Raw genomic sequence first — 23,805 nt, forward strand, 5'->3', positions numbered from 1 at the left:
ACTTGTCCTTATGCTCCATGGGGTCTTTGGGGGCTGAGTAAATGTTAAGAGTTCACTGATCAAGAAGTGGAGACAATCTAGAGGCGGGTGAAGTAGACAGGAAGGGGGCTCCAAGGGAAAGAGAGAAAGAGCAGGGAAGAGGAAGCAGAGGAAAAAGAAGGCTGAGAGGAAAGAGAAGTCAGAGCTGACAGTCCCGCCCTCTCACGGGAGCCGGAGAGAAAGCAGCGAGAGGACTGGGGCGGTGGGAGAGCAAAGGAGGACGGCCCACTGGGATGCCAGGCGTCTGGGTTAAGAGCGAGAGGATGGATAGCAGACTCCCGGGGCCTCCAGACACCTGTGGCTGCAGACCCCACCACTGCCACCGGAGGTGATCGTGGGTGAGCTGGCTGCATGGAGGTCTGGAGGAAGGAAGCTGTCAGTGGCTCAGCCTCTGGAAGGTTCCTGATGGGCCCGGTTGGAAGAACAGGTATAGTCCAGCGTTCCTCAGAGTGTAGGGACAGTGCGCCTGAAGACTTTGCTCCTGGGCTCCTGCCATGATGTCCACACCTCTGGGGAGTGTTGGCCCTAGAGCTGGCCACCCCTTAGTGCACCCTGGACACACCCCTGGCTCGGGTTCAGGCTCGCTCGGCGTGGAAGCGCCGTGGGTCTCCTGGGGCTGGAGCTGGCGGGACCCGGCCCCCTGCTCCCCCACTGACTCGCCCCATGTCCCTCAGAGCTGCCTTGTTGCCATTTTGAGCTTTTGTCAGAGGCTGTAGTGACAGGTTTTTGGCCTCCTTTCACTCTCCGGGCTTTCTCAAATGTGGGTGTGAAAACAAACTCTTAAGTGTTTTAGAGTGGCTGCTGTGGCGTAGGCAGCAGGCCCACACTTGTGTTTTACAAGCATGAGTTACCGTACAGCAGGGGTGAGGAGAGGTGATGGCTTCTCAGGCCTTCCCCAGAGCTGACACCTTCCAGTCTGAGTGAGGGGTCCCTACCTGACCCTGTCCTTGCCTGGTGGGTGCCCTCCCCTTTCCCGCCTGCCTCTTTGGAAGGATGCTTCCCTGCCTGGCTGTGGCCAGGTGTCTGGGCCCGCCCCATCCGTAATGGAGCCGGTCTCCCCTTTGCCTCTCATTTTTTGCCCTCTCTCGCCCTCTAGTGGTGCCACCTGGGACCTGCAGCCCGAAAAGCTGGACTTCACCCAGTTCCACCGCAAGCTCCGACACACGCCCAAGCAGCCCCTGCCACACATCGACCGTGAAGGGTAAGGGGCGTCTGGGGGGAGGGCTCTCACATAGGGGTAGGATGGGGTGGACAACAGCTCCGGCTGTGTCAGAGCTGAGAGGGGCCTTTCCCTGGGCAGGAAGGCATTCCTGCTGCACGAGGGACACACAGATGGCTCATCGCCTCAGATCTGCAGGCTCACTGGCCTCTGTCCTGAGTCCCTCCACCCTTCACTGCCCAGACCCCTCCAGCTACACGGCCTGCTTCACTCAGTGTGGCCCTGCTGGTCAGTGGCCCAGTGCAGTGTGTCTCACACTTGATCAGAGCCACCTATGGGGTACAGATCGCTGGGTCCACCCCCCCAGAGTCTCTGATTCAGGAGGCCTGGGGGGGGCCCGAGAATGTGCATTTCTAACAGCTTCCTAGGGACCCCACTTTGAGCACCACCGGTGTGTGCTAGTGGCTGATGTTACACTGGGCTGCCTCACCCTCTACTTACTTCGTGGACCAGTGCCGCCGTCCCCTTTTCAAGACCCCTGCCCTCTTTGGTTTTTATGGAGGCGTCATCACAGAATGATCCATTCAACCCTTGGCCATTCAATCTCCTGCCCGTCTTCCCTCCCCGCAGGTCAGGGGATGGGACGGAAAGTTCTAACCCTCCCGTCTCTCCCTTGATTCCCCTGGCAACCAGCCCCATCCTCAGGTTACCTAGGGACTTGCCAAAAGTCGCCTCATTAACATAACAAAAGACACCGTGGTCGATCTCATCACAGAGGAAATACCAAGGATTTTAGGAGCCCTGTGCCAGGACTGGGGACAAAGACCCAAATATAGCTCATTGTAAATCACAGTGTCACACATGGTAGTTTTATGTTTTAACGTTTTGAGGAACTGCCAAACTGTTTTCCAGAACAGCTGAAAATTTTGCATTCCCGGCAGTGTACAGGGGCTCTGATGTCTCTGCGTCCTCGTCAGCACGTGTTATTTTCTGCTTTTTTTCTTTTTTAAATTATACTCATGGCTTTCCTTTTTTTCCGTCCAACCCTCCCCTGCCCAGTCTTGTCTCCCTGTCACTTCAGGCCTAACCGTCACTGATATTATTGCTACTTCCCTGCATCTCCCCTGGCCCCCTGCTGCCACTTTCTGTCCCACCCCACGCCTTCTCCTAGTCGGGCCGTAGTGTAATGAGCAACAACCCGGGAAGGGCGATGTTCTCATCCCTGTTTTAGAGAAGAGGAGAATGAGGCTCGCAAGGCAAAGTAGCTTGCCCAAGTTGCAGAGCCATGACTTAACGTCTTCTGTTGCCATCCAGTGCCCAGGTCATCACACCAGCGTGCCCTTGAACCAGCTTAACCCCCTTAAAACTGTATTGCGTATGTGTGCTGTATTTTTTCTGGGGAGAGGCGCGTCACTCACATCAGACTCTCCCAGGGGACCCCAGCCTCTTACCACTCTTCCTTTTTCCATCGTCCTGCCTAAGTGGGTTCCATCAGAACCCTTGGGGTTGTTTTTCTTTGGGTGGAGAGGGGAGACGGACTTGAGCACGGAGGCACCCTGTTAGAAGGAGACAGAGCAAAGCAGAGGCCCAGCTTCAGGGCTCCCCTGGCCCTGCCTCACGCCGTCCACCTGCTCACTGGACGCTCAAGCCCTCATTCAGCAGCAGTGAGGCCATTTCCTCCTGAGCCGATGCGCTGCACAGGGCTGTGCCCCCACCACCACCACCACACACACACACCGTGCTGCTGAGTTTAGGATCGCAGGTCAAGTTCAGGAGCAGGCTTTCAGCAGAGGTGTGCATCCCATCTGCCCTTTCGTGGGAGCTTTTGAGCTTGGGGGTGTGTCATGTGAATGGAGGGGCGTTTTTCGCTTCTGAAGCCCACTCACTAGGCCTACTGGGTCCCTGCGTGGTGCTGGGGATTGTGAGGAAGACACACATACACACACATGCACACACACTTGATAAAACATAGTTCCTGCCCAGCAAGACTGTTTTCTATAAAAGGAGATAAGAATGCAAGTCATGATTGAGACTGTAGGCAACTAAAAGACTCGGTGTTGCGGTGTAGACATTTAGAGAGCCCTCACTATGAAATAAGCTGCCAGGCACGTAGTTAAAGAAAGTAGATGCAAAGGGGGTTAGAGAGGAGAGCACTGTTGGAGGATGAACTGCCTGGGAAGCTCCCCATCTCCCCTGTGTCCGCTGGGAGCACATGGAGAGTGAAACCAGTGGGGAAACTGAGGCCCAGAGGACAGAAGGACTGAAGGTGTTTGACGGGGGATGCATGTTGACGTCAGGCTCTCCCAGGCGTGCGTCTGCACCAGTTCACACAAATTAACTTCATAACAAAATACTAGTTAGCCACAGCAATAGAATATTATCCAGGGAAGGAGAGGTTCCTTCCCCTTGTGCTGAGGGACCGGCCATACCTGCTCACCAGCTACGGGCCAGGCTCACCGAGTCAGGGAGCCTGCAGGACTTGCTGACAGTCACCCGGGGTCTCCCCATAGACACCCGGCTCTGACCAAGTTCTGTCTCATCCGGGTTCTGGGGGAGGCCAGGTGCAGCTTCCTGTGGCCCAGGAACTGTGTCACCTTTAGAGTCCTGCCTTATGGGGTACAGGACTCCATGTGCCCAGCCACTACTGCATCTCTCAGAAGCAGGGTACCACTTGGTTGCACTCAGTTGCCAAGGATTCCTGCAGCCTGTGTATCCATGGAGGGACAGAAATCAGAAAAGGCTGTTGCCTTGGAAACCCTGTTGGCAGCAGTGACGCAGCTGGTCTGTATCAACCTGCTGCCCCCTGAACCTGCAGTCCTCCAGGGGGTTGTAAGCCCCAGGCAGGGCAGGCCTGGGGCCCAGGGGAACGCAGCACCCGCTGCCCACCATGGGGGCTGCTGAGGTGAGAATGAAAGGCTGCGGCTGTGCTGTGCTAGGCTGGTGTCCGGCATGTGTTTGGAGCCAGAGGTGTGTTAGACATACACGTGACCTGGGGAGGTGGTGTCAGCCATTGCAGTAGGCCGAGTCCCTGGGTCCCTCCTCCCCGACTGCCACGGCACTTACGAAACAGGTGACTGCGAGTAGTTGGTGCCTTCACAGGCCAGCCTGTCTTTACCAGGCAGATTTGTTAGTTAAAAGGTGGTTGGATGTTTCCAGAACTTTCTCATCTGTAGCCCAGCACATCAGGAGGCCGGAGAAGGAGTGGAGAGGGGCAAGAACGCGCCTCTTTTCCCTCCTTACACCCTTCCCACCCCAGCTCCACCTGCCAGGCCCCCAAGCTGTCTTTTCTGCCCTGGCCCTCCAGGGTCCTCTTACCCCTTTTCCCACCTCCTTGCACCCCTGTTCCCACCCCACTGCAGTCACATGAATGCAGGCATCCCTGCTGGCCACACGCTTGTTAGCTCCAAGCCTTTGTGCTGCTGTTCTCTACCTGGGACCTTCTCCCAGATTCTCTGCTCGGCCAGCCCCTGACCCATCTCCCTCCCTCTGCCCAGACTGCTCTGGAAGCTGCTCGTCTGGGTGCCTATAGCACCCCCTCTTATCCCTGACACAACATCGCCACCACCGAGGGCCCAGCCTGTGCATTGTTTACACTGGGGCCCAGCCGGAGGCGGAACCCACACAAAAGCACTTGTGAAATGAGGGTGTAGACCATATCCCGCTGCCCTCTTCCACCTAAGCCTTTGCTCATTTCTGCAGGTTTCTCTTCCTTGGGGTTCCAGGGCTACTCTGCCCATAGAACGTTGGTGACTCTTATCTCATGCTGCCCCCTACTGGTGCTCAGGCGCACTGCCCTGTTTAGATGCGATCAGGACTTGTTTCCCAAGAGCGATGAGCTGTTGGAGAGAAGGAACCACGTTGCATTGATTTTCCTTGACTCCAAGGGAGGTTGATAGGGCCCAAAACACAAGAGAGGCTTGGCAGATATTGAACAAATAAACTAATTACTCTGAAATGTGAAAGTTGCATTAACTCTGCAGCTGGGAAACGCTGCCGCCTGCCCCCTGAGCAGCCCTCACCATACCTGGGTCAATAATAACAACATAATAGGAGCAGTCACTAATATTTACTCTGCACAGGGCACGTGTCTATCCCTGTTCTAAGTGCTTGCTTCACAGTATTTAAAACTCACCACAACCTAGGGAGGAGGTAGGGGCTATCATCCTCTTCACTTCGACAGATGAGACAACTAGGAAACCCCCCAAAATGAGTAACTTGCATGAGGCTGGGTTGGCTCTAGGACATACGCTCTTCATGGCTATGCTGCTGCTTCTCCAGTAATAATAACAGCAGTAATAGTAGAGGTAGAGGCAGTACACGTCGTAGAGACATTTTTACCGTATTTTTTATTATAATTTTATTTAATTATTATCTATAGTTACCATTAAATATGGTATTACTCAATATGGGTGTGTGTGTGTGTGTGTGTGTGTGTGTGTGTGCGTGCGCGCGCGCGCGCCTGACAAGGTTCAAAGCACTTCAATACGTTAATCCTCCATTCACTTTATGATGTTAGGTACTATTAATTGTCCCCATTTTTCCAATGAGGAAGCCAAGGTATAGAGAGGTTTGTGACTTGTGCAAGGTCACCCAGTTAGTAAGGGATGCAGCTGGGATTCCAACCCCGGCAGTCTGCTTCCAGTCTGCACCTTAAATATGCAGGAGACACAGGCCGCTGGCAGTGAATCAGAGCCCGTGTCTCTGGCCTGAAGGTGTGCCTGTCCACAGAGGACGTGAAGACAGAGCATCAGTACCTGAGCAGGCTTGCTGGACTGGCCGAAAGTCAGGTCAAGGAGGGAGGAAGCCCCGTGGGGGGCCTGTGTGACCTTGAGAAAGTTGCTTGGTCTCTCTGTTCATTCAGTTTCCCTTTAGTGTAATGGGCAAGATGATGGGCTTTTGCAGAAGCTGGGACAAGTTTTGGGGTTTTCATCAGCAAGGAGTTTAGCGTCTTTGCCTGAAAGGGTCAAGGGGAACTTGGTACTTTTGTGCCTCCCTCCCCCTACCCGCATCTGGCCTCAGCATTACTGTCTGCATGAATCCTTCGTCCTCGGGAAAGGCCTGTGCTGCCAGGCCTGAGAGCGGAGGTCTCATCTCCAGGGATCTCCAGGGCCATTTCCTCTGGGTGGTTCAGGCTGATTGCGCAGGCCTTGAGGGAGGGAAGGACCTGGTGTCACCTGATCATCCCTGCTCTTCCTGCTTGCCAGGCCGGGACAGGATACATGGATTCACCATCTTTTTAATGCCTTTATGTCTTTTTCTGATCCAGGTGTGGGAAAGGGAAGCTGGAAGATGGGGATGGGATCAACCTGAATGACATCGAGAAGGTTCTCCCAACCTGGCAGGTAGGTGCAGGGGCCGAGTGTCCACATCCTCCCACATCCCCCCAGGTCCTGATCCTGGGCCTGGGCAGAGCCTAAGCACTCCCGCTGGCCCCATAGCTCCAACACGGCATAACTGGATGTACTACACTGGTATGTGGGCAGGGGTGGCTACCTGCCGTGGTCCAGAGTGTCCCACTGTGATGTGTGTGCAAAGGGCCCCAGAGGCCCCAAGACTTAATGCCTATTGTAGATCTCCGGGGCGCTCTAGTTTATCTCTCACTGGGATTCACACATGGGGCACATGTCACAGTGAGTGGTCCGAGGTGGAGCACCTCTGTCAGAGGTCAGAGTCTGACACCTGGGTGCCTGTGTAAACCCCACCTCCAGCCAAAGCCAAGCACCCTCTATTGCTGATGACCCCACCTGGTTGGTTTTTCACAGCGGGCAATGAATCCCAGGGGTTATTCTCATGCAGTTCTATTTCTCAGGGACCCCTATCACTGGGGCTGCTGGGGCTCAGGCCCCTGGAGTTGCCAGGGACTGGGGGCAGGGCAGATAGTAGGTGCTGTCATCTGCCTGGCACGATTCTCATAAAGGCATGTAGTTGGTTAGTAAGGGCTGATGCCATTGATGGTGACTATCCCCAAGGTCTGCTCCCCCGAAATGGGAACCGAGGGAGAAGATCAGATGAGCTAGGGTAGGTGATAGCCAGAAGACAGATTTTAGTGTCTACAAACTCTCAGAAGTCTCAGGTGAGCTGAGGCTAGCACTGCTCCCCAAGAGCTCTGCTCCGGGGTGGGCAGCTGGAAGCTTTGAGTGTTATGACATGGATTCAGAGGGTGGTGGTGGAGGTGGCAGAGTATCAGTTAGGATTCCAGCAGTGAAACTATACAGCAGGGCAGAAGCTGAGACACACAACTGCGCTTATAATGGAGTCCTGAGGGTCCTGTCTGCACTTTTGGCATCTCTATTGTAAACTGCGTGTGGGGTGGAAGGGTGTTGGCTGGCCTGCCACAGTGATGACAGCCCCATAATTTGTAATCCTGCTCCGAGTGCCATCCCCAAGGTCAGGTGCAGCTGCTGCAAAGGCCCTATGAACAGACTGCTGCACTGTGATGTTCCCCCACTAGAGGGCACCAGTGCACCGCTCTGGAGGCGCCACAGTTGTGTTTGCAGTGGGAAGTCCCTTGTCCCCATCAGCTAAAAGTGGTGTCCTTGCTTCCTCACTGGTGTTCAACATGCAGATTTTCCAAAAAAATGACCCGGGCCAACACTCAGGCCATTCCTCCCCAGAATAAGGGAGAGGATGTGAAGTGGTGAAGGAGATAGCCACACAGGTGTAGGGAAGCACCTGTTTGGCCAAAGTGTCCCCTGCTGTGCAAAGGCCTGGCATTCCTCCTGAAAGTCGCCCCCCCACACACACACTCCTGAGACCCCTGGGAACACGTGGCAGCTCCCAGGAGGGCACACCCCTTAAGCCTCTATCAGCTGCACAGGCAAGGAGGGTACTTGCCCACAGAGTGAGGGGTGCTTGCAGCATTCCCCATACCAGACGGCTTCGCTTGGGCCTGCAGAGGATCACCCACCAGTGTGGGACTTGGGAGTCACAAAGTGTTGGCTTCTCCCTCTGGAAGGACAGGCACTGGCCGGCTGTGCTGAGGGAGGACGACGGAGCTCCATAACCCAGGCCAGGTTATGGTTCACTAAGTTCAGTGTGCCGGCAAGAGAATCGAATCCGAATAGGTCCTGGCCCCCCCTTGCACATCCCTCACCTCACCTCTGGCCCGGACACTACCCCCGGGGTCTTCCCCCTGAGGTGTGGTAACTTGAGCAATTTCTCCTCAGTGTGTCCTCGGGTTACCAGACTACAGGGGGCCACCCAGCCTCGGGAGCCCTGCAGAGCTACTGCCTCCCGATTCCCCACACAGCCCTGGCTGCTCGTGCGTATTATACAAAACCCCAGTTAAAAGACATTGTTGTTGAATTATCCTGTATCTTACCCACAGCTTTCTAAAAGGACATATTTTGATCTTTTTTTTTTTTTAATTCTTTGACAGCCAAACATTATGTCTGCTGTCTGTTGTGTGACAGTAGGAACTGTGTAACCCCACTTACTTCCCCTTTTGCCTTCCTATTAGGAAACTTTGAAACTAAATTCTATGTCTGGCTGCAGTTAATTATGAGCTCACTGTGACCTGGTCAGGTCCGTTGCTCTGATCCCTGGTGACTGAGCCAGGTTAGCCGTATATAACGTATATACTGTCCCCCATTGTGAGGTCGGCACAGCACACACACTGAGCAAGGAACATGACTGAGCCAAGTGAGATCTCTGGCCTCATGGATGTGCCCAAGGCACTCTCCACGGAGGGGCCCGGAAGACTTGGGGGAAAATGTGGGGCTTCTGGCCTCATGAGAGTGTTTACAAGGCACTGTCTTCACACAGGACCCAGAGAGGACAAGAGACCAGCTAAAGGAAGGGACTTGGGGTTAAGCTCCCCATTCCCCTGCTTTGCCCCCAGATAATGACAGGGTGAGAACCCCTCCCCCCACACACACCCGAGAAATCTGAGGAACAAATGAGTTTTCAGAATGAAAATCACCGTGGGCAGAAGGATGACCGTGCTTCCCTCCCTCCACTGAGTGCTCGGAGGGAAAAAAAGGTGGCAGATGCAGGAACCGCCTTGTTCCTCCAGCAGGTGGCACCGTTGCGGCTTGGAAATCCAGGTTGGTGGGAAGGGGCCATCCCACGCTGGATGGAAGCCGCTGTAGCCCAGTTCCCAGCCCGCCAGATGGGAAGGAGTGACTTTATTGTTCCCTAGAGCTATGCCAGCTCTGTTGCCAAGTGTTCTGGAAACTTCCAGGATATGCCAACTCACAGGCAAATGATTATTAACATCCTGAGATGCCGAGGAACAAAGTGAAAATTAAGTTCCACCTTGCTCCCCCAGGCCCCGACCTTTTCCCCAAAGCGCTGCTTCATGTCACTTCTTGGTCCCACAGGGAGGTACAATCTGACTTCATCCACTGAGCCCACCAGTATAGATCAAGCATGGTTCTGGGGACCAAGCATTGTCTTAGCCATGATGGACTGAGTTAAAATGCGGGGGCCACTACCTTTCCAATGGACCAGGACATGGGACTCATAATGCTTCCTTACCGAGCATCCAACAATGACTGCTGCACCAACAGTAACCCTGCAAACCCTCTGAATGCTTTGCATGCTCCAGGAGCTGTGACGGCACTTTTTTTTTTTCTTACCTTGCTTAGCCTCACACCATTCCTGTGGGGCACATGCTGTTGTTAACAATGTCCTTTCCTGGATGAGGTTGCTCTAGTCAGATGGCACTTCCTTTTTCTTTTTTTTTTTTTTTAAGATTTTATTGGGGAATTGAGGGAGGGGAACAGCGTTGGGGAATCAAGGAAGGGGGACAGACAAGTTGCTGTCCTTTTGTTCTTCAGACTAGTTGTGGAGGACACTGCTTCACTGGCCCATGTTGATATTATCATTGCACTCTTCCTGGGTGAGGCAGTCACTCGCCAGCCATTGGATGGCCGCTCATGGCGGCTCACGGCAGCTCACGCCGGCTGCCGGCCACTCACAGTAGCTCACGGCAGCCCACTGCAGCCTATGCATTTGCCAGCAACTCACGGCAGCCCAGCTCCAGGTTGAGCTGTTGTTCACCATCTTAGCTGTAGAGGGCGCAGCGTCACTGGCCCTCATGTGGGATCCGAACCAGGGCCCTGCTGCTCAGAGCTGGCATCCCAAGCCAACTCTTAACCAATGTGCCACTCGGCCGGCCCCCAGATGGCACTTTCTCAGCAAGGCCCTTTGAACACCCCATCCGCACACCCTCTCCTGATCTCCTCACTTTATTCTCCATAGTGCTCATCATGCATATGCTTTATTTTGTGGGTCTGCGTTCTCCCACTGGAATGTAAAGCTCCACATGGGCACGTATGGGGCTTATTAAATATTGGGTGAATGACTGAATGAACCCTGGCGTGTTCCTGTCCCAGAGGGACGCGGTACCCATACCCCAGTCCAGAACCTGGGCCTCCTTCACGGAGGCTCGCGTGAATCCAGCACTGTCTGAGCTACAAGTCTGCATATCGTCTCTGAATTCACATAACTGCCCTGGAAAGTATAGGTTCTATTATTATTTTACAGACGACAGAACTGAGATTAAATCCGTTGCCCCAAATCACAGGCTTATCGATGCATCTGGGGGATTAGAATTCAGGCAGCCCGACTCCTCTGGTGCCCTTTGTTTAGGGGTGACGCTGAGAAGGAAGAGGCCCTGGAAAGCCGTTTTCTCATTCTAGGTGACTGTAGTCACGTACAGCGAGTTAGGGGTGAGTGCCATTTCCTTAATAAGCAAGAACAAGAAAATGAATATCTTTTTTTGTTCAACTGCTGAAGACACTAAAAATGGAAAAAGAGAGAGATTGAGAGGGAGAGACCCCTACTGACACCTTTGAAAGAGGAAAAGATATGATTTTTACTTTTTTTTAATCAGAACATTTTCCAATGGCCTCTTTCAAATCCCGACTGGCCTAAGATGCTGCCTCAGCTCTCAAGGAGGCGTGCTTACCTAGGAGAGCCCCTCTACTACTTCTCTGGCCTCCCCACCCATTGCGCTTCCTCCCTCAGGACAAAAATAGGCGCTGATACAACAAAGGAGACCAGGAGTTCTCCAATCCATGGTTTCCTGTCCAAGGCCGCCAGGTAGCAAGGCCCACTGGGAATGGCCAACGTGCTCTGTGAGGCGAGCCTATTTTTACTTTTGTTGTTTGATGGGGGGTGAAGACTTGGTGACAACTAGGAAACTTCTTAGGCAGCAGGCAACAGGCTATCAGGACTGGGTTCTCACAGGGCCTCGGGGGCAGGCAGATTGCAGGGAGCTGGGATTGCGGGTAGCAAACGCTTTCTGGCTCTAGGGGGTCCAGAAAACATCCGCCTCCCTAACAGAACAGCCTTGATTACCCAGAACACAACCAGAGGCTTAGACAGGAATTGGCCAACTGTGGTCCACAGACCAAGTCCATCCCCTCGACCTGTTTCTGCAAATACGAGGTATGATCAAAAAATACGGTGAATGTTTAAATTTTTAAAAAATTTATTACAGTAAAAGACAGATTGCCATTAGTTGTACTGTCGTGGCTGCCTCGATGTCCTGAATGGATTAAAAACATTTACCTTTCGTGGTCATTTTGACTGTGGGGAAGAGCCAGAAGTCGCACGGTGCCAGATACGGTGAATAAGGTGGATGAGGACACACCGTCATGTTTTTATTTGACAGGAAATGTACGAGAAGCGATGTGTGACACGGAGCCTTTCCGTCGTCATCAACAAATATGGTGACTACTGCTGCCATCCAACAGAAAGGCAGGGATCTTCAATACGGGAAGTGATTGCTTTGAACCTTAGTAATGGTGTGTGACAAGTTTCAACTTGTTTGGTGCAGTTAGTCGGGTGTTGAGAGCTACGGTTGAGGAAGGAGTGTTTTAAAGTGTGTGGTATGGGGGAGAGGGGTTATCACTTTGTGAGGGGTGAAATGTCTAACTATTACGTTGTTTTGTATACCTGAAACTAATTTTTTTTTAAGTCAGCTTTATACTATTGGGTTGTCAGAACAGTCATGATGCATTTTTGCAACGAAAAACATAGAAAAAATACATCATGACTTTTCTGACAACCCAATAGTTACCTGCTCAAATTAATTAGATCTGCCACTTTCTAGCTATATGACACTGAACATATTTAATCTGTGTCTCACTTTCTGTAATACAAGCATAATACCTACACTCAGCAAACAGCCTGGCACAAAAACTAGGCTCAATAAATGTTAGCTATTATTACTGAGTCAGTCACCAAAAAAAAATTTTTTAAAATAAAGTGTGCAGTAAATCATCCTCCATCATGACAACATTCTGTCACACATCGCTTCTGGTACGGCAATTGCTGTCAAATAAAAACATTATGGTGTGTCCTCCTCCACCTTATTCACTGGATCTGGCACCATGCCACTTCTGGCTCTTCCCCAAAGTCAAAATAATCCCGGACATCAAGGCAGCCATGACAGCACAACTAAAGTCACTCACAAAAGAGGACTTCCAGAACTGCTTCAGACAGCAATAAGAATGATGGGATAAGTGTGTTCGAAGCGAGAGGGATGAATGGCAGTGTATCTTTCACTGTAATAATTTTCTTTTTAATTTAAGTATTTGCCGTATTATTTCATCACACCTCTTACGTACACTGTTATTGACACACAGCTACACCCGTTCATTCCTTTGCTCACTGTCTGTGACCACATTTGTGCTACAAGGCAGCATTCATTGACTAATTGCGATGTGGACCCTCTCGCCCACAAAACCTAAAATACTCTCTGACCCTTTACAGAAAAGGTTTGCCAAATGCTGATCTCGAATATACACAGAAACAAAGCCCTGAGAGTTAAAACAGGTGGTAGTGTCATCTATGAATTCACATACCTGCCCTGTAAAGCCTAGGTTCGTTTAGTCACTGTAGTCACCTGAGCGCCTCACAGCTCCACACGCAGAGCTCCATGCAGTGCATCCACAGTCGTTCTCTTTGAGATCCCATTTCTTAAGTGGGATCGATCGCACACCTATTTGAGGTACGTTGAAAGGCTATGCCAAGGGTCAAAATGGAAACCAGCTCCTAGAGTGACAGTTATTTGTAGACCAAAAAAAAACACCCTACAGATGTGATATGACCCAGCTACAGCTGGAAGCAAGCACAGAGCTGGTGAGCTTGACACTCAAGAAATGTGCTTAGGAACCATCCAACAAGTCCCTTCTGTGGGGTTTGGGGTGGGGGGTGGGGGTGGGGGTTGAGCTAGAGTGGAAGGGTAGAGCTCCTGAGATCTAAAAGAACCACTGTCTGCCTGTATAGACCTTAGGCAGAGAGGAGACCTGCGTCCCCAGCCATGTTGGCGCCTTCTTTTGCTCAGCGTGGCCCTCACACCTGTGTGTCCTCACTTTACTGCTCCCTCGCCAAGATCTTCCCCCTGTTTCATGGCCCTCTTCAAATTCTACCTCCTCCGTGAAACTGTCCTGATGAATCAGAGCACCCCAGTCCTCAAGAGACTGTGTGGGTATCTGGGAGACTGGCTTCCAGGCACTTTGGAGGCTCTCTGGTTGTTTCCTGCCTCTCCGTATGTTTGTGCTGCCCAGAGGAGGCAGACGCGGAACTGGGCCTTGAGGGATGGCCAGGAGGTGGGTGTGTAGAAAGGCTCTAAGGTGGCAGAAGTAAACGAGCAGTGGTTCAGAAGACAAGGAGGCCGTGGAGAATGGAGGAGCCCTGGAGTTCCATGGGGACATTTCTGTAAGCAGAGAGAGCAGTTGGTGGTCCGTGAGGCCCTGGGACTTGACCAAATAAGGACCTGATCGAATGTTCTTGAGCCGGGAAATATGTGATGGGAGGAGGATTTAAGCAGCCACAGGCTAGGACCCACTCAGTCCTTCTTCCCTCCTCCTGGGACCCCTAGGGAATTCCTAGGATGGACACATCTTCCACAGTGGCCAGAGAAGGAAGTCCTGTTACTTTGTTAGGGCCAGGCCAGGGTCTGTTAAAAAACAGGACTTGCCCCTACTCCCCAACCCTGTGGAGAGGTCGTCTGGTCTGTACCCTGCTTTGGGCCAGACCATACCCAGACCCTTTGCTGTGTGCCAGAGGGCTGGATCCGTCAGGCGGGAGGGAGCCCTGGAGAGTGAGAGGCTTCATGTGCCCAAGCAAGGCCAGACTGAACTCTGCCTCCGTCTCGGCCTTGGCTGGGCTGAGGACATCTCACGAAGAAGAACTGCCCTCCTAGCCCTGCTTCGGAATGGCTTGGACTCAGGACAGAGAGGTCAGCAGAGGTGCTGTGCACAGTGCTGTGAGCAGGCCCGAAACCGGCCTATGGGGACCCTGTCTGTGGATGCTCAGAGGCAGACCTGCCCCCCCGCACCCACTCACCCCCCAGTGATTCAACAGTCCCTGCCAGGAGAGGCCCCCGAAGCCCAAGATGAGCAGGGTCACCCCGCCTGCAGCCCTGCCGTCCATTCCTAGAGCAGTTTCCAGGGCTGGTGGCACAACTCCCCGGCCGCCTTGGTGATGTCCTGCTGACTTGGGCTGGGCCTAGTTAAACAAGGTTGCGCTCTGGTCCAGAACTTTTCTTCCTTTGTGCTTGGTCAGTGGAAGGAGCAGCTGAGGCGGGGGGAAAAGGAAGGTGTCGCTAAGGGTGTGAAGCATCCATTATTCCTTTATTAGCCAGCGTGCCATTTCTGGTCGCGTTCCCCTTCCTGGCGGCGGTGAGCTTGGAGGCGGAGAAGCCGGCTATTTTCGTTTACCCCTAGCTTCTCTCACTGGGAGCAGGCGGCCGCCGAAGAGGGGGCGGGGGGGCGGACAGGGCTACGTGCTCTCCAGCAGGCATTTGTGAATGGGCCCCAGCTCCCAGGCCGCCCCAGACGCGCTGACTCTCACTGGCTGGACACCGTTGTTCCTAGCACTGCAGTGGCCAGGCAGGAGGAAGCTTTCTTCTGGCCCAAGAACAATGCCAGGGTCAGCCCGGGGACCTCCCTCCTACACCCTCTTCCTTCCATTGTGAGCCACTACACAATCCCAGGCCGCTTGGCTCTGCACAGCGGGCAGGAGGGGGGATGGGCCCAGGAGAGGTTAGCAACCTGCGCGCCACCTTCAGGCTTGCCCCCGCTTTCCAGGCTGGGCCAGCGTTCTGGAGGCAGCATGTGGACAGACAGACCAAGCCTATGCCATCGGTTCCCTGTGCTTTGCAAGGGGCTGCCAGCAGGGTGAGGCCACTGACTGGAGGGCACCACTCCCTCCCTCTGCCCCCACTGAATCATAGCATGTCAGGGCTGGAAAAGGTCCAGACCTTCTGCCCATCACTCCATTACACAGACTAGGAAACTGAGACCCAGAAAGGTAAAGGTTTTATCAAACTTCTTATTGCCCTGCTTAAAAAAAATTTTTTTTAACTTTATTGGGGAACAATGTGTTTTTTCTGGGACCCATCAGCTCCAAGTCAAGTTGTTGTTTTTCCATCTAGTTGTGGAGGGTGCAGCGCAGCTCCAAGTCCAGTCGCTGTTTTCAGTCTAGTTGCGAGGGTGGCTCCCACCATCCCATGCGGGAGTCAAACTGGCAACATTGTTAAGAGCACACGCTCTAAAGAGCACACGCTCTAACCAACTGAGCCACCTGAGGCCCGTGGGAAATGCCCAGACTTCCCTTGACCGCCAGTGTCCGCTAGCCTTCCAGCCTTCTCTCCTGTGACTCCACAATTTGTGCTCTAGGCTTGTGACTAATTAATAGGCCCTTGATCCAGCAGCACTGGTCCCTGCCTCACTTGTCCTTCCCGCTTCATTTGCCTGCCTGCCGCATACCTGCTCATCAGAGACCGACTGAAGGTCACCTCCTCTGTGCAGCCCTCCCTGATAACCCACTTCCTTGTTGAATCATCTGGGCTCCTCCAGCACTTAATAGCTACCTATAGAAGGGCTGCCCCTCCACGTTACTGGTGTGTATGTATGTCTCTTCTACACATACACACCTCTCCCCACAACACACACTCCAAATCCTGAGGGCTGAAAACATCGTCTTCACTTTTGCAACCCTTAAGACAATGGTTTTCAAAGTGTGGTCCTCAGACCAGCAGCATCCGTGTCATGTGGGAACTTGCTGGCAGTGCCCATTCTCAGGGCCCCCCCTTCACTCCTACTGATCAGAAACTCTGGGGGTGGGGCCCAGAAACTGTGTTTTAACAAGCTCTCCAGACAAATCTGCTGCCCATTCAGGTTTGAAAGCCGCTGCCTTGGAACCTACTTCCAGACAGTTGTGCCCTTAACCATTTCTTCTTTCCCTTGCCCCCTCTTTTTTTCTTTTGTTAATTGAGATATATTTGATGTGCAACGTTGTGTAAGTTTAAGGTGTACAATGTTTCAATTTGATACATTTAATGGCAATATGATGGCTATTGTAGCATTAGCGAGCACCTCTGTCATGCTACATAATTATCATTTCTTCTAGTGTTGGTAAGAGGTAAGAGCTAGTCTCTTAGCAAGTTGAATGTTTATAATACAGCTTTGTTGTCTAGCTTAACAATTTCTTGATAATTTAGTAAGTGACGTCACCTATCTGTCCCCTTCTGTGTGCTGCCAAAATTTTTTGGTGTTTGTTTTCTTCACAATTGTTTTTGCTTCAGTGAAGGACAAAGAATCTTGCCCTATTTGTCAACCAAGGATGTAGATTTGCAAAGGGCTGAGTGATTCAGGAACAACACAGTCCCCAAACTCCAGTGCCTGTTCCTGTCACTAGCCATGCCCCAGATGACCCGTTGGCCCTGTCAACAGCCCTGGGTGGGCCTCTGCAGATTAGGGTTCCTGGGGAGCTCATTACCTTCCCGCCCATCGAGGGAGAAACCTCAGGAGAGCCCCCAGTGATACTGCATGTTTGTAGGTAGTCAAAGTCAGCGCCTGGGGTGGAGATGTGGGCAGCCGACATTCAGAGATAGCTGGAAAGTGCTGGACTGATCATTTTGGCCTTTTTCTTTTGGTCACATCGCTTCTGTGTGCAGACTTCACCACCCTCAGTGTGTTGGGCGGTGGCTGGTGGAGATAGAGCTCAGAGCCTCTGTCAGCAGCAGACAGTGATACTGACGCACACTTGGTGGAGGAGGAAGTTGACCTGGGGACAAGTCAACAAACACTACCTTCTATCTACAAAGGGAATAATCAAAAGTTGACATTACATAGACTATAAATAATAACAGTAATGTGGTTGCAGGCTTAGCCAAACAGACGATGGAGAGGCCAGATATTGCCGTCGTGTTCAGAAAACAGCCCTGGCCTTTCCCTCTGAGGTTCAGCGCTCTGACTTTTAGAGCAGAGGGCTGAGAGGACAGAACAGTGCCCCAGGGACATGTCCTGCCTCTAGGCCTTGCCTCCCCACAGCGAAATAGGAGTGGAGGTTTTGCCATCCTTCTGGGCCCAACGCCACACCCACCCACCCTCACTCTTGGGCTGCTTCTGGAGGAAAGACCTAGTTCGATTATTAAAGCATCATGTGTATTTTTATGTTCTCAAAAAGACCCTCACTGTTCCTTTTGGCACCCATCCCCTGGAGGGTTCAGGAAGAAGTTTGGCCTCCCCAGTCACGTGGCAGGGCCATATGCAGCTCGGTTCCCTTCCTCTTCCTCCACTTTCCCAGGGTTTATAAACCTGGAGGACTTTTTTTCCCATTATCGATGGGGAATTTAATTTAGCATGTTTGCTGCTTGTGACTTGGAGTGTGTTTCTTCTGGGTCCCAGAGGTCTGCCGGCCTGGCAGGAATCCAGGGAAAGGTAAATAAAGTGGTGGCCACGTGCTCCTCTAGGACAAGCGTGGTGACAAGCTATGGGCTGCCGCGCTGAGGATTCTGGGGCCTGGCTCCTCCTGGGACACCACGAGGCCCACAGCAGTCAGCTCACAGCAGCCACTCGCATGGACTTGGGTTTCACCCTCTGCCTCCGTGGCTCATGTCCTCATCTCCAGAGTGAGTGCATCGGAGCAAATGGTCCCAGGAGCCGTTTCCACCTCGTACATTCCGTGGTTCTAACTGTGAGCTCAAACGTGTCGGTACCATGTGAGGTCCTTGGTGCGGGTGGGATTCAGGAAAGGTGGGCTCTTGAAGAGACTTCACACCTTCCTGGAGATGTGGGCCCCAAAGGTTTAGATCCATCCATACAGTTTTTCCAAAAGGAAGTTGCATGCCTGGGGTTTAAACAAATTACGTAAATAATACTAAAAGAGTACCAAAAATTAAATAATACTAAATACTTAAATAAGACTTCAAAAATACTACAAATTAAATAATACTAAAGGGCCTATAACAGAAAATAGCGACTCCCTGCCCCGTTCTTCCTTATTATACTGGTTCCATTCCTCACAGGAACTACTGTGACCTTTTTTTTGTTATTTTTTTTCTGGTGTGCCACCATATTTCTAACGTGTGTGTGTGTGTTTGTGTGTGTGTGTGTGTGTGTGTGTGTACATATATTTTTTTTTAAATATCTAATGTTTATAATTTCTGATATACTGTTCTTTTAAACTGTGTCTTTTAAATTGTATCAATTTTCGATATTATCCGCTGACCACCTATAATGGTAGATAAGAATTTTGTTCTTTTATACCCCTATCTTCTCAATATAGTTATAGCAAATCTTAGTTAAATTTTTAGTCAGTTTATTACTTCATTATTGAACCCTACTTTTATTTTTATTTTGGAAAAAAAAATCAGACTTATAGAAAGGTTGTAAAAATAATATAGAGAATTCCTGTATACCCTTCACCTGGATTCCCCACATGTTAACGCTTACCATGCTTGCTTTAGCATTCTCTCTGCATAATTTCCTTATTTTTTTCTTGACAGCTTGAAGAATCCGTTGCAGAAAAGGATTCCACTTTAACTCTAAGTGCCTTAATGTGTTTTTCTAAAAACAGGGACATTCTCTTAGATAACCAGTTTCATTATCAAAACCAGGAAATTAACACTGATAGAATACTATTATATAATCTACAGACCTCATTTACATTTTGCCTATTGTCCCACTAATATCTTTTAGAGCTAAAGATACAGTTGTTTTGTTTTCTGGTTTAGAACCCAATGTACAATCACATTTTGCTTTTAATTGTCATGTCCCTTCAGTCCCCTTCAACTTTCTTTGTCTTTCAAGACCTGGGCATTTTTGAAGAGTGTGTACAGGCCGGTTATTTTGTAGAATGTCCATCAATTTTGGCTTTTCTGATGTTTCCTCCTGAATAAAAAATGCCATGAAAGAGGGACTGTGTCCCCAGTGCATGTTTTTAGGAAGCATACAATATTGACTTGGCGACATGACATTGACCACCACCTACCTGTTCATCGGGTGGTAGCTTCCAGGCCTCACCACTATAAAGTTACTCTTTTTCCCTTTGTAATCAGTAAGTATCTTGCAGGGAGATATTTGAAACCGTGTAAACACCCTGTTTATGATAATAGGCTTACCCACTAGCTTTAAGCACTCATTGATGATTCTTGCCTGTTGAAATGTCATCATGCTGGTTGGCAAATGGTGACTTTTCTAATTCTGTCTGCATTTTTTTAGTTGGCTTTCTGCTGTCAGAAAGATCTTTCCTTTCTCCCCTATTTATTTATCTAGCTTTTATCTGTGTATTTATTTATGTCTTGGCGTAAAGATTTATGTTTTTATGTTTTCGCTTCATTCTAAGGGTTATCATCCACTAGTATTATTATTTATTCTGCTGCTCAAGTTGTCCCACATTTGACCAGTGAGAGCCCGTCCAAACTCATGTCTGTGTGTTTCTAAAATGTCCTCATTGTTCGTTGAGTACTACCTTACTTGCTGGCACCAGACGTTGTTCTGGCCTTAGCGGGTACTCTCTGCCTCACCCTGGAATCCACCAGCATCCAGGGAACCCTGGTACTTTTTAGTGGATGGTTTTTAGAAACCCAGATCCAGGCGCTAGGTGTGCTCGTTGCTACTCAGTCCCCTTGTATTCCGGACCCTTTCCTCTCTCCCGTTTTCTGAGCACCTGTGTTCCCAGGGCCAAAGCTTCTTTTATTCAGCTTCTCCAGAAAATAAACCTTGAGCCTTTGTTCTGGGGTGAGGACTGAGAAGCCTTATGGCTGTGTGTGATGGGGAAGGGGTCAGGTGGAGCCCCACGTTCAGACTTGGACCCAGTTCTGCTATTTCCACCCAGCCCCTGAACCCTGCCCTTGGAGTACCTGGGACCCCAACCTCTGAGCAACCCCTCAGGTTTGCAGGCTTAGTCAGCCCATTGCTCATCAGCGACCCTGTCTGCTAAGGTACCTGCGACTCCTCCACTCCCTTTCTGTCTCCCCTATGTTTGTCGAAATCTGTTTTCTTGGTCTGTGTGCTTTTGTGGGTTCGTAAATTTTAATTAATGAGAGGGGGAGTGGAAATAAGTGCATGTGGTCACTCCATCATGTTGAGTCAGAAGTGCAATTTGGTTGGATTTAAGTCATCAGGGATCTAGGGAGAGTGCGCAGGTGACACTGAGCTGAACACGCTTATTGGGAGCAGCAGTGGGAACGGATGTCCTAAGAGTAAAGGGATGAAGTGATCTAGTCTCTGAGTCTGGGCATGTGGCTGAGGCCCTGGACGTGTTGTCACTGGGGTTAGGATATAAAGGGGGCGGCAGGATGTACCTGAATGCCAATACATAGACTCTTTTCTTTCCTGTTGTTCAAAGACCTCTAGGGGCCTGGGACGTGCACACACACACACACCAGCTGTCTGAGGGGCCTGGGAAAATCATCCTGGACTCAGACCTGACAGAGCTTTGCTGCCATGCGGGAGCCGAGAGCCACCAGGGCACGTGTGTTCTGGCACCCAAGGATAAGGCTCTGCTGCCCAGCCATTTAGGATTCCAGCCACGCCCTGCCTAGCTTTGCACTTGACCCCTTCTGGTGAGAAAGACTCTCCCCAAGAAAGCCCCCAGGATGCTGGGAACAGGGCTCTTGTCCAGTGCCACACCTGGGACAGGGCTGGGCATACAATCAGAGCTTAGTAAATCACAGTACCATAGATAGTTGCTATCATAGCAGAGCAAATGTATGAGCCAACTATGCACAGAGGAGGGGCGATGCTTCCTCTTAGGAGTGCCCCGCGCAGTTGCAGGTCACCAGGTCAGGCTGGCCCCTCTCCTTCTGTAGCTGACTTAGCCTCTCCCCTTGGGCCTTACTAAGAAACGTTACCCCACCCCCACCCCCATGGTAGACTGGCTCCAGCAGGCCTCATATAAAGTACAGGCTGTCCCTGCCTTTTGCCAATTCGCATTTCAACAATCCACGCATTCTGCAGTTCCTGAAAACCATTTGTGTCGAACTTCTGGTAGCTCTAATCTCCCTACTTGGGAGTTCCTGCTCATTTCTGGAAATGTTGAAATAAGCAAGTGTGCCCTGAAGGGCAGGCAGGGCAGTTTTGTTGGCATCACGCATTGCACCCTAGTGCTCAAGAGCAGCGCCCCAAAGAGCCCAGCATGGGAGACAGAGGGCTAGTCTGTGCGCAGTGCCATCAGCATCTCCTGTCTCAGGAATACAAAGCCCCTAAGGACAAGGACTCTCTATCCTATCCCGTGGAAGCACCCCATTTCTAGCCCATCACTGGCAAGGAGTCATCCATGGACAAGTTGTCCCCTCAGACCCCAAAGGGCGGGTTAAAGCTGGGGTGTGCATGGAATGCGGCTGGTGGGGGGAGGGGGTCAGAAAAGCCTGAGCACAGGAGTAGGGGCCAGCAAGGATGGATATTTGGACCAGCTGGCGAGGACACGGGCCACTTAGCTGCCTCAGCCTGGTGCAGGCGTGAGGAGTAGCCAGCGCCGGGCAGTAGAGTAAGCATCGAAGTCTCCCTGGGCATGCATCTTGGAGACCACCTACCCAACATCCTAAACCGCAAGGAAAGCATTCTAAACACGTCACAGTCCACAGGAAAACTAAGGCCCCTCCGTGGGGAAGGGCTGCACCCCAGGGCACACAAGCCAATCCAGTGACAGATCTGGGGTCCAGAATCCTCAGGTCGCTGCTCTCCCCACACATCCCGCAGTTTCATCTATGATGAATTCTCATGATTGGTCCTTGTCTAAGGCTCCTAGGACATCTGTTCAATTATTTATTCTAGAATTTCCCTAGGGATCAGCATCACTAGATGTCTCTGAAAAGGCTTCATCACTAAAGTGTCTGCACATCAAACGTTCTATAGAAAGGAAATTAGAAGAAAGCAAAGGAAATCACAACCAGAGCGGCCTCTCCCTCTCTGTACCCCCAGCCCCCACGTGAGCCAGCACAGAGGCCAGCTAAGTGGCTAACAGCAGCTGTGACCCCCAAGCCAGGCACTCCGTGAGGCCTTCTCCTCAGCCCTGCCGGGCACAGGGAGACGAGGGCCGTCCAGAAAGATTTCGTGGATGGGGCCTTCGTAAACACCACGGAGGAGGGTTTTCTGCCCTGTCATCGGCACGCCCCATGTCATCAGCCGCATCACATCCTCTCGTTGGTCTCTGTCCCAAATTCTGAGCTGTCAGGCAGGCCTGTGAGTCCATTTTTAGCCACTAAAGAAGGCTTTTCGTACAGTGCTCTAGTACCTGGAGCAGCCCTGCCACTGTCCAACAGGGCCACTTTGTGCAAATCAAAATTAGAAAGAGGTGTCAACACACTTGATAGCCTCTGTCTGAAATTGTCAGAATGATTCAAATCTATATGACGACCCGAGAGGCGAGGACCACCTCCTGGAGTCATGCAAAGCATGCGTCAACAGCAGGCTGTTCCTCCTTTTAAGCAAATTTCACAAACAGAAGCCTGAGTCGAATACCGAGGTCATTAATTCATTTTATAGAAGGCCAGACTTCGAGCTCAGAACTTTTCCAACTCAAGAGAACCCCTCCTTGGAGAGTAATCTCTAACAGCCAACAAGGCGAGGTACTCAATTCTATTTCTTCAAAGAGGAGGAGTCACAAGACCATAGTCTTATAGGCCAGTACAGAATAGTCTTGAAAGGAACCTCAAGGTCGTCTAGTCCAGCTCCTTTCATGCTGCAGTTGAGAAACTTGAGGCCCAGACAGACATTCCTGCTCTGAGCACAGAGCCCTGCTCCTCCAGAGGCAATGAGCTGAATTCTAGAGGCTGTTGTGAGTCCGAGGGCCCCATCCCTGGGAGAGAGACCCCTGCAGTCTAGGAGGGTCTGAGTGCAGAGGGGATTTTCACAGAAGAAAAGCTGCTGCCTCGTTCCCCAAATTCTTGAGAGCCCTGAGAGACCCTAGTGGATGACCTCCTTCACCTGTTCCGGTCAGAGGTCATCCGTGTAGCACACAGATTCTCCTTATGGAAATGTAAGTGATATTTGGTAATGCATGGGGGCAGTATGTCATTCCTTTTGAGGAATTCATTGCAAAGACCCTCAGCAAAGTTGGCCATAAGAAGCAGACATTCTGAGAGCAGAATCTTCATGGGCCTGGCCCATACACCCCATACACCCCACCTGGCCCAGCCAGGCATGGTGGCTGGTCAGACACTGCTCCCCTGAGGGGCAGTTGTCCCGCCTCCACCTGTCGCAGCGTGTGTATGTGCACACAGACACAGACACAGACACACACACACACACACACACACACACACACACAAAGTATTCTCTCAACGTGCTAAAAATGTTGCGAACAGTTCATTCTTGTTCTTGACCTACGACCCCTAGAACAGCTCAGTGGCCTCTGGATCA

At 51.3% G+C, this 23,805-nt stretch overlaps 1 protein-coding gene across 7 annotated transcripts in view; it reads left to right on the top strand.

Moving 5' to 3' along the window:
* The window catches only part of CTIF (cap binding complex dependent translation initiation factor), a 284,572-nt gene that overhangs the window by 103,568 nt on the left and 157,199 nt on the right, over positions 1–23,805 (top strand). For all 7 annotated transcript variants that reach the window (XM_019652735.1, XM_019652734.1, XM_019652738.1 and 4 more), the window contains 2 exons: positions 1,136–1,240; positions 6,465–6,540. In XM_019652735.1, coding sequence (XP_019508280.1) covers positions 1,136–1,240; positions 6,465–6,540 — 181 coding nt within the window. The remainder of the gene's footprint in view (positions 1–1,135; positions 1,241–6,464; positions 6,541–23,805) is intronic.

This window comes from Hipposideros armiger, unplaced genomic scaffold, assembly GCF_001890085.2.
Source record: "Hipposideros armiger isolate ML-2016 unplaced genomic scaffold, ASM189008v1 scaffold_186, whole genome shotgun sequence".
In the NCBI taxonomy this organism is placed as follows: domain Eukaryota; kingdom Metazoa; phylum Chordata; class Mammalia; order Chiroptera; family Hipposideridae; genus Hipposideros; species Hipposideros armiger.